This window comes from Diceros bicornis, chromosome 28 (assembly GCF_020826845.1).
Source record: "Diceros bicornis minor isolate mBicDic1 chromosome 28, mDicBic1.mat.cur, whole genome shotgun sequence".
Classification (NCBI taxonomy): domain Eukaryota; kingdom Metazoa; phylum Chordata; class Mammalia; order Perissodactyla; family Rhinocerotidae; genus Diceros; species Diceros bicornis.
This window is the reverse complement of record NC_080767.1, coordinates 43,040,867-43,051,457: the sequence shown is the minus strand read 5'-3', so window position 1 is coordinate 43,051,457 and position 10,591 is coordinate 43,040,867. Positions and strand designations below refer to the sequence as shown.

Below are 10,591 nucleotides of genomic sequence, written 5' to 3'. Positions count from 1 at the left end.
TGGTCATTTTAGCTTCTCAGTGCTCCTGTGTGATGCTTAGTCAGGCGGCAGGCTGTCAGCAAGCTTCTCTCTTATCAGCGGTCCTGTTGCTGTTAAACTTTGGTTACTTTGTTTCCCATATCAACCTTGTGGGTACAGGCAGGGTTTCACCCTAATCTAGGGAAATTTTAACTCCTTCATCCTTGGTTTCAGTCCCCACTGTTTTGTGATCATTCCTCAATCTCAGAGAATGGGGGTGAAGACCTCTCTAGCTACTTCCCGCTGTGAAAGGGCAAAGATCAGGGTGAGAGGAATGAAGTTCCTCTACCTTTATTTCAAAATATTTTTGGATACCAGGTGGGGAGAGTGAGGAATGCTTTGCATGACTAATATTTTAGTACTCAGATCAATGGCTTTGGAACAACACTTAAGTCCACATTTTATAATTACATGGATGACCACATATATTAGCAAAATAAACAGCCCAAATTTTAGTATCCCCTCCATTATGGACCGCAATCCTTGGGGGAATCCAGGAAAAGAGGCCTGTAAACCAATCAAGGTTAGGGCCTGGAACCTCAGGTGAAATCTGATGTAACCAAATAGCCTGCTGTCTAATAGTCCAACAAGTAAGGTAAGAACCTGGGAGTCATTCCTTACTTATCTTTAGGAGACCATCTTCTGTACAGCAACTTGAGGTCAATCAGGGGTCTGCTTGTCCGTTCGGAGAAGTCACTGTCTAGAGTATGAAGCCAGCCAAGGTTTGGGTGATCCTGGTTGTGTTGTTCTTCTAAGGCATGGTTCACCTTCCCTGTGGCGTTTCTCATATGGTCGCATTGAGCGGGGAGGAGGTTGATCTTCTGGGTGCTTGTGTTTCCAGGATTTCAATAGGACACAGTCTCCATGACAAAGATGGTGCAGAGGAACATCTGACAGTGTCTATTTCCTTAATTTGAGTTCTCTCTGGGTCTTTTGGATCATCTCTAGAACATAGGAAGTGTCTCCCAAAGTTAGCCCTATATTGTGTAAGCAAGTAACCAGGTATTTAATAAGAATCATTTCTAGAGAAACAAAAAGAAAACAAGGTTAATGTTTGGAGCAAATTGTAAACCAATTCTTGAGCCCAGGGGACAGCTAGTCAAGAAAATTCCTAGATGTCAGGGTCAAAGCATCTTTTGCAGTTTGAAATGTCTCTGATGATGTCATCAGGTATTCAGGTAAACATTTTGAGTGGCTTATACAGCAACAGGCATGAAGATTGTCTAAATATGGGCTATCGTGGTGATCTCTCTTAAGTTTACGTCAAGTTGTCCAGTTTCAGTTTGCAAGGCTTCAGGAAAAAAGGGTGGTTTCCATTCTCAATAATTTCAAATGAAAAGGATGGAAAAAATTGAAAGTATCACTTTAGAGATCAATACCAGATCTTTGAGGGAACTAGAAGAATTCAGGATCCAGTCCAGTTTAAAGGTAGAAAACAAAAACCTAAAAGACAATTAACAGAACTAGAATCTTATATCCACACATGTGTATTATAGTTTCTATTGAAACATAATTTTTCTCTCTAAAATCACCCACACTTTTACCAAAGATAGCCAAATTAAGACTCTTTGGTTTGTAAAATGTCTAGTTTCAATAAACTTGGACCAATTAGTACATAAGTACAGCAAGAATAGCAATTGATCATATAGGCTCTTTTAAATCTGCTTTACTGGAACTTTTTATAAGGAATCTCAGATTGAACTTCAAAGGTCTCTTGAGGCCAGGAAAGTCAAGCCATGGACTTGGTCATCAGACTTTGCCTGTAATACCTACAGATTTGGGTGAATTCCTCTCTTTTCGAGGTCCCCAAAATATCCTGAGGTTCTTGCACCTGCCAGGGAAGTGACCTTCTTTACTCACCTGGTAAGGTTGCTGGGACCCTGTAAGCAAGGTACCAGGCCAATATTTCCAAGTGGCTTTATTTGTTCCATAAAGTCAATCCTTGTTCCTCAAAGCTACTTGGTCATATCTGCATCTATGCATGTTTCTCTCAAATATGACATTCCAGTCAAAGCCTTGGCAATATAACCAGTGTTTCCATTGTGTCCTCCTATAAGGAGAACAGATTCTTATTGAACTTATGTAAACAACTATATTGCCATGAAAATTAGAGTATTCACTCATTAAGAGTTTCCAGGGCCGGCCCCGTGGCTTAGCAGTTAAGTGCATGTGCTCCGCTGCTGGTGGCCCAGGTTTGATCCCGGGCGCGCACTGACGCACCACTTCTCTGGCCATGCTGGGGCTGCGTCCCACATACAGCAACTAGAGGGATGTGCAGCTATGACCTACAACTATCTGCTGGGGCTTTGGGGGAAAAAATAAATAAATAAAATTATATTAAAAAAAAAAAGTTTCCAAATACTGGAGGGATCAGGTAGGAAGAGAAAGATAAATACTTCAATTCTGCTTACAAATTGCTATAAGTCATAGTTAGCTTAAGAGAAAAGAGAAAAAGGTTTCCTTAAATCTGGAAAAACAAAACATTAGAAAATCAGCAATATTTCAAATGAAAAGTCATAAAAATTACAATCAGCCTCATCAGTTTGTTTAGTCCCATGTAATCAATTCTTGATCTTCTGTTAGCAGTTTTATGAGGCCATCAGTTTCTCTGTTAGAGTTCTGTAATGTCTTACCCAGCTTAGTTTCATAATCTGTAAGTTTATCAGAAACCTGCATTCTAGAGCAAGTGTCCCTCTCCATGAATCTCTCTGAAGATGAAACATATTTGCAAAAAAAAAAATCAGAGTAGGGGCTGGCCTGGTGGCATAGTGGTTGGGTTCACACAGTCCGTTTCAGCGGCCCAGGGTTCATGGGTTCAGATCCCAGGCGTAGACCTGCACACCGCTTGTCAGGCCATGCTGTGGTGGCATCCCACGTGCAGAAAATAGAGGAAGATTGGCACAGATGTTGGCTCAGGGCCAATCTTTCTCACCCCAAAATATAAATGAAATAAAATAAAATATCCCTGACACTAAAAAAAAAATCAGAGTAAAACAACTCTCTCCAAAAAACACTCAAAAATGGCCAATGACAAAGACATTTGGCTATTTCTGTGACATATAACATTTTAAGATAATAACCAGAATTATGATTAATAACCAAGACAGATCAGAATTTTAGTAATGTTATATAATTTTTAAAAAAAAAAATATTTGTATTGATAATATTTATCCACACAGTATAACCTAAGAAGGTTTATCATCATTTATTTGACAATGCTTCTCATGTAATTTAACATATCAAATAAGTCTAATTAGTTTAATATCTCCCTCTTTATAGAAAGAAAGAAAAAATTCTTTGAGAAGTCCCAGGGCCCATTGGAAATTCTCCAAACTTTCTTTTTTTTTTTTGTGAGGAAGACCGGCCCTGAGCTAACATCAGCCAATCTTCCTCTTTTTGCTGAGGAAGACTGGCCGTGGGCTAACACCCATGCCCATCTTCCTCCACTTTATATGGGATGCCCCCACAGCATGGCTTGCCAAGAGGTGCGTCGGTGCGCACCCGGGATCCAAACTGGCGAACCCCGGGCCACTGCAGCGGAGCACATGCACTTAACCACTTGTGCCACCGGGCCAGCCCCTCCAAACTTCTTTTTAAGTCAAAAAGAAAGACTTTACCCAGGACTCAAACCCTGGGGGTTTGTCAAAAATATCAAAAGTTTTTAATACACTTGGTCAAATAGGAAACAATGCTTAGTTATCCATTCAATTAAGGTGACAATAGATGATGTCAAAGACAAACAGAGTTAAACAGTTAAAAAAGAAAACCCAGTAGAGAAACCTCAGCCTCTTTGAATATAGGAAATTATTTTAACAAAATATAGACTTTCTGTCCCTTAGGTAGACTTACTCAAAGGTAAAGAAAAATCTTTTATAACCCCTTTTCAAGAGCAGAACAAAAGTTCAAGAAGATCATCCTTTCAAGAGAGAGGAAGCCAAAGTCTGACTTTGCACCAGCTCACCTTTGATACTGAAACTCATTTATTTAATTGAATTCATTTTAATCTTAGCCAACTTGACCATGCACAAAACTCTTTCCTCAGGGTTACACTTCCACAAACCTTCTGTCACTTGCTTTTTACATTTAGAATTTGTCCCATGCCTTCTTTCCTTTTTTCTTTCCTAGTACTTTTGGACAAGTGTATCTTTCTTAACAAAACAAACAAAAATATTTCCATTCTTTATACCTCCTTTACTGAAAACATACGTCTTACCCTTTTTTATATACAGACTGTATAGTAACATGTACTTTCTGGTAGAAAATTCCCCAACGTGGCACAGAACGTGTTCACCAATAAACCCAAGCATATTCCAGTTTCTTTGAAATAAGAAGCCAAAGGCAGACAAATCTATGCCTAGTAATTAATTTTAACATTTTACCTTAATGACCTAGATAGTCAATAAATTTTTATCATTTCACTTAATTTAGCAAAACTCTAAAGTTTCAAGTTACCAAAAGGTTTTGAGGGTATTTTAAGTACACACACTATAACACACAATTATTGTTAAAAAGTTCCCCAAAAACTTTTATCCTTTTCACATCTATTTAGTTTACTTGTTTCCAATAATTATGCTTAGATTGCCTACAAAAACTTCATGTGACATCGGACAAAATCAGCTATTATTCTAGGTTACTACTTTTTTACTGACAAATTTTGTAAAGAGATAACACGTCTGTATCATATCCAATGCTGATAATTCTGTAAACATGTCTATTTCAATCAAATCAACAAACTTAAACAAGCTTTTATTTACCAAAGATCATTTTATATCATGTTATGCCATGTTACACCAGATATCTGGGCTAGTTTCTATCACATTTAGAAATAATTTCTATAAGTACTTACTTTAAGCCAATTAAACAGAGCTCCTTTAGAAATTATACTATTCAGAGGCAAACAAATATGTAGAGAGACTCACATACAGATAGACGCAAACAGAGATCCTTAACAATTTTAGCAACATCTTAGGTACAAAACTCAAAAGAACAGTTGGATCCAAACTGTTCTTCTGGCAGATGGACCTGTTCAGATAGCTAAAGATCTTTACTAAAGATTCTTTTCTTTTTGCTGTAAGGATCCTTGTTAGAGCTGTTTTTGAAGTCATTTTGTCTGTTAGAAGCTTCTGTATATTAATCAAAGAATGCACTCCATTGTGAGAGGTTTTGAATCCTCACTTTTAAGGGTGACCCTTAAGATGGGCTTATCTGAAACAACAGTTCCCCAGAATGGCCATTTTAAAGTGAGATCTCCTTTAGCATGTTTAATTAATGTTGCCTGAAGGGTGGATTTATATGCTCTTACAATATCAGGCAGGGGAAATGTTCCCCAGTAAGACACAATGTTTATCCCCATAATATAATCTATAATACAGTCAGGAAAAAGAGATGCAATCATTTTACACAAAGCCCATTTAAATATACCAATTTTCTTATGAAATTTTATCTTAATTTTATCAACTCTTATCCCTCTAATCATAGCTTCCATTAGGATTTCATTAACAAGTCTTGGTCTTATAATACTGTGTAGGGGAAGCATTCCCAGTCAGACATAACATCCATTCCCAAAAAGCACTCAGGCAAACTTGACATGACCTCTTCATATAATACTATCTCAAACATTTTAATCTTTGTAATTTTATCAACCTTAGGGGCCTAATTGTTGTCCCAAGCAATTGTTGGTCAGGTTTCTCATTGTGATTTCTGCCTTCTGGCTTTTTAAGTTTTTCCAAATTGGAGTAAATAGAACAGATTTGTTTGAGGTCCTTTAACGTTGGGGGGGGGGCTTAGTAGGGGGTCCCTTTGGCTTGCCCAACCTTAGGCAGTGTTTTATTAAGACTTTTGTTTTAACCCCACTAATGTCCATTTTATTCATGCCATTTTTTTTTAATAACTAGCTGAAGATTTCCATCCTGCTGGGATGAGTCCTGTGACTCTTCCCTTTCTGATTCCTCCTTGTTTTCCCCCTTTTCAATATTTGTCATATTTACCTCACTGCCTTATTTACCTTAAAATCCCTTTAAAATTTCCACCTTGTTGAGAAGAAGTCCCTTCACGGGTATGAGAGGGAGAACCCATCTTAGCTTGGTCCTCCCCAGCCCCCAGTTGAGGCCATCCTGGGTGGGAGGTCCTGCTGGCTCTAGAACCACCACCCCACCATCATGGGGTCGGGCAGCAGTAGGAGAATTGGATCCAGTAATCCAGTCGTCCTCAGCAGTGTCATTTGTTCCTCGCAATACAGGTTTTGGGTTCCCTTCCCCAGTCCTGCTGGAGCCAGGACGCTGAATCCTGATCTTGCACATTTTCAGAATAGGCTCATTCTTGTACAGCAACATGAAAGTCTGCACATAAAGAATTTCATTCCATTTTCCTTCTTTTTTACAAAATGATTCTAACTGCAAAATAGTATTATAATCAACAGATCCATTTAGAAGACACCATTCTCCCGAGCCTAAGGAGTACTGCGGCCAAGCTGTACTACAGAAGAATGTCACCTTTTTCTTTTTCAGAGGTTCATAACTGAAAACATTCCAATTTTGCAATATGCAACCTAGAGGCCTGCCACTGGGAACTGGATTCCAGTTTCCCATTACCGCGCCTCCCACACACACCTAAGTATCAAAACAAATGGGGCCAAAGAGGTCCTCTGTGAGTGAAAAATCTCTCCTACTTTCAACAGATTGGGCTCCCGCACCCGGAACAAACTCCAGTAACCTGGAATAAAACCCCTGAAACAGAGAAACAAACAAAAGGAAAAATAAGACTTCAGTCAGTTATAATGAGGAAACTCAACAAAAGGAGCCCACTGCAAACCAAAACAAATGGAAGCCAGAGGGCCACTGCCGGGTGGAATAGAGCTCTGATGACCCATTGTTTCCCGCTGGTCCTGTTGGAAAGGTTAGCACGAAGACCATCACGACTTATAAGAGACACCTTCCCAAGTCCCTGAACCTAGTTTCTTCCAACATCGAAAGCAAAGATGTGGGCCCACGACTTCCGGTCAGCAGCCAACCGCTTGGGGCTGTCACCGAGACAAGGGGCTCAGGCAGCTGTGGGACAGCTTCCAAGAGAGGCTCTCAGTCGGAGGCTGGTGTGCCACGGGAGAGACACCACCAGGGACTGGGTCCTGCCTGGGGTGCCAAACTTGGTCAGTGAACCTGAAGTGAGTTGGCTCACCTGTCGTGCAGCAAGCCAATCTCTGACGCAGTTGTAGTGGAGGAAAGTAGGAAATTTATTGCAAAGCACTGAGCAAGGAGAACCGGCAACTAACACTGTAATCCCCAACTCCCCAAAAAGCTACAAGCAAGGGTTTTTATTTGGGTTTTAGGTAGGGGAGGGGGAGCATATGTCCTTGGGGGCTGAAGTTCTAAGTCCTCTTCACAGGCACAACTGTCTTTCAAATTTCTTCCTGGGTCGTATGTGCAAATTCAGGGGGTTCTATGTGTTGCATGCAGTGGATTTTTAGTTTGTGACATGTGAAGTTTACTGGTCATTTTAGCTTCTCAACGCTACTTCGGGATGCTGGAGGGGGGAGCCCGGTGGTCAGCAAGCTGCTCTCTTATCAGCTGTCCTCTGCTATTCTGCAAGTCAGGCTCAGCAACTGGTTCCTTTGTTTCCCACATTAACCTTGTGGGTACAGGCACGGTTTCACCCCAATCCACGGAAATTTTAACTCCTTCGTTCCAGGTTCCAGCAGCAAGACCCTCTGCCTCCTGGGACGCCCCCCTGGGGTGGTTGGGCTGCAGCAGGCTGGGGGGCCCCTTCTCACTGCCTGTTTAAAAGGTGCTCCGTGTGGGGTGAGCGCGGAGCAGGGCCTCAGCTGGCAGCCTGCAGTCACTCCCACCTGCAGGGTGGGGCCTTCCCTTTCCCAGGCCCAGCGGCGCCTCCACGTGTGATGCACAGGGACTGACGGGGTCTTCGTGCAGGGGTCTGCATGAGTGACCGCGTTCTGGGTGGGTGGGAGGCGGGTCAGGGTGGAGGTGCTGAGCGCCCCCCACCCAGCAGCTCTGAGCCCGACAGGACAAGCCTCGCGGACGCTCGCCACTGCTGGGCGCTCGATTCACAAACGGCCCAGAGCGCCTGCCCCACGGAGGCCCCTGTGGGATTGAGCCCCCTCCCACCAGGGAGCCCTCCCCCAGGAGCGCGTGAACCCGGCGCGCGTGGGGTTTTCTAGCCATTAACGAGCCTCCCTCCTCTTTCTTGGGGTTACGAGGGCTCCGCGCTCCGCGATGGGGGCGGGTTCTCGGGTGGGGATGCGGATGGACCCCCGCCCACCCCGCCAGCCCGACACCGCCGCGGTTCCCGGCGCGGCCGGCAGGGGGCGCACCCGGACAGGCGCCCGAAGCCCGACCCTGGAACAGGGTTTTTTTCCCTGAATCTGAGAACGGAGAGTGTGTGTTTTGGGGCAAAGCGAGGAAAGAAGTCGCCTGTCGCTACCCACTCGGTTCTCCCTCGGCTCCAGGTCCGAGCCGCTGGCCCGCATGCCGCTCCCGGACGGGGCGCGCAGCCAGGGGGGCGTCTGCAGGGGGGCGCGCAGCGGAGGCCACACCAACCGGACCTTCGTGTTCGACGACGGCCTATGCGCCCCCAGGTACAGTCTGTGCGCCCTCCCCCACGCAGAGGGACCCCAGTTCCGGCTAGCGCCACCCCCCGGGACCTCCCCACGCCCAGGACCCCCAGCCCCCAGGGCTTCGCATACCCAAGATCCCCACTTCCCAGACCCACCCCCACCCCCAGGCCCGCGAGCACCCTCCCCCAACCACCGTGGGGAGCAGGGGCGCCCCTCAGGCCGGGGCCCAGGAGGCACTTATTCCAATGACCAGCAGGTGCCCTTAACGCGAAGGTGGCTGGAGCGCGGCCATTTTCAGATGCGGGGCTCTAAGCGTCTCCTAGGACCTGGAGGTGTAAACCCGATGGGCGGGTGGAGCGCGGACCTCCCAGCCCCCCTCCGACCGAGCCTAGGGGTGCCATGTGGGGTGCTCCTGCGTGGGAGTGACAGCGCTGCACCTAAGTGGGGCACACGGGCAAGGGTACCCCACCTAGAAGCAGGTTTTCAAGGGCAATTCTTCCCAGGAAGAGCCCTGATCGGAGTGTGGGGTGCAGGTGAGCTGTCAGATGAAAGGTGGGGGTCCTGGGTTCCGGTCGCTTGGTGGTTTTCCGCTGGTCACTTCTCTTTCCGGGATCTCTGTTTGCCCATCTGTGTGAGGAGAGGGTCAACTGACAAGGGCTTCCAGGTGGCCTGTGAAGTGTCCCAGGATACCACACAGCTCCTGCCCATCCAGGTGACTAGCACAGAAGGCACAGTGCTGGCGGAGGGGCTGAGGACAGGCAGAGCGTGACAGTTGGCTGGGGCTTTGCCCCAGGGTCCTGGTCCTCCAGCCCTCTCCCCTACCCGGTCAGCCCGGAGGACAGGCAGAGTCTGCCCCTCACCCATGCCAGGAGCCAGACTCCAAGTGACCCACAGCCTGTCCCTGCCCTGAGTGACCCTCCCCCGCTGGGCGGAGCCCTGTCCCCTGAGTCCCACTGGCTCTGGCTGTTCCAAGGCCAGAGAAGGGGTGGAGGCACACACGGAAAAGCGGGTGGCCTGAGTTCAGGGCCTGAGCAGGGGCTGCTGCTGACCGTCTCCTCTGTGGGACTCGGTTTCCTCCCGTAAAGTGAGGGGTGGAGGGGATGAGCTTTAAGGGCCGTTTCTGGTGAGGGACCAGGCTCGGGAGGGGAAGTTTGCAGCCACACGTGGGAGGGACGGGACCGGCCTGGCACCAGGGGTTACGGGGGCCCAGCTTGGGGGTGAGGAGCAGGTGCTCTGAGAGCAGGCGGTCCACTCTGCTAGTGTTAGGCGAGCGGAGTTAACCCCGTGAAGTGAGCACAGCTGAACCTCCCTCGGGCCGCTCTGAGGGGTCATCCAGGTGATGTCCATCAGGCACAGACTGAGTGACCTCAAGAGGACTTGTGATTTCTGTCACCTTCTTGGTCTGGCCGGCCCCTCTCCCCATCTCCCTCCTCGGCCGGTTGCTGTCCTCCCTGGTGCCCCACCTCCAAGTTCACCTGCCCCATTTGACCACCTGCTCTAGACGGGGCACGAGCTCTGTGTTCTCAGGGTTTGGGACTGGTGGGCTCAGACCCCTCCGACACCCCCGTCTCCCTGCTGGCACCACCCACCCGCTGGGGACAGCCCCTCCTCCCTGCTGGTCGGCGCTGGCCTCTGCCTCTGCAGGTTCGGTGTCATGCTGCAGACATGTCTGGACAGGCTGCCAGGGCTGAGGGGATGTCAGGCAGGCTGGTTGAAGACCCCCCAGGAAGGTCAGCCTGGCTGAAGACCCCTCCCCCTCAGGAAGGTCGGGCTGGGGGAAGAGCCCCCCAGAGAAGGGGAGACTAGGTGGAGGAGTAGGGCTGGCCTGGCCGGGGTGTGGGCAGCTGAGGCCCAGGCTGGCGGCTCAGGAAGGGGGGCTTCAGCTCAGAGAAGGAAGACCTTTCTTGGGCCAAGAGAGGGTCTGGGTGGAGGGAGTTCTTTGGGGCAGGTTCCTGCACCTGGTTTCACAGCGAGGTCGACCCTGAGTCCAGCAGCCTTGGCTTTGCT

General features: G+C 47.3%; 1 protein-coding gene across 1 annotated transcript in view; it reads left to right on the top strand.

Moving 5' to 3' along the window:
• The first annotated feature begins 8,451 nt into the window (after positions 1 to 8,451).
• KCNT1 (potassium sodium-activated channel subfamily T member 1) overlaps positions 8,452 to 10,591 on the top strand; it is a 77,025-nt gene continuing 74,885 nt past the window's right edge. The window contains exon 1 of the mRNA XM_058524517.1: positions 8,452 to 8,605. Coding sequence (XP_058380500.1) covers positions 8,496 to 8,605 — 110 coding nt within the window. The 5' untranslated portion in view covers positions 8,452 to 8,495. The remainder of the gene's footprint in view (positions 8,606 to 10,591) is intronic.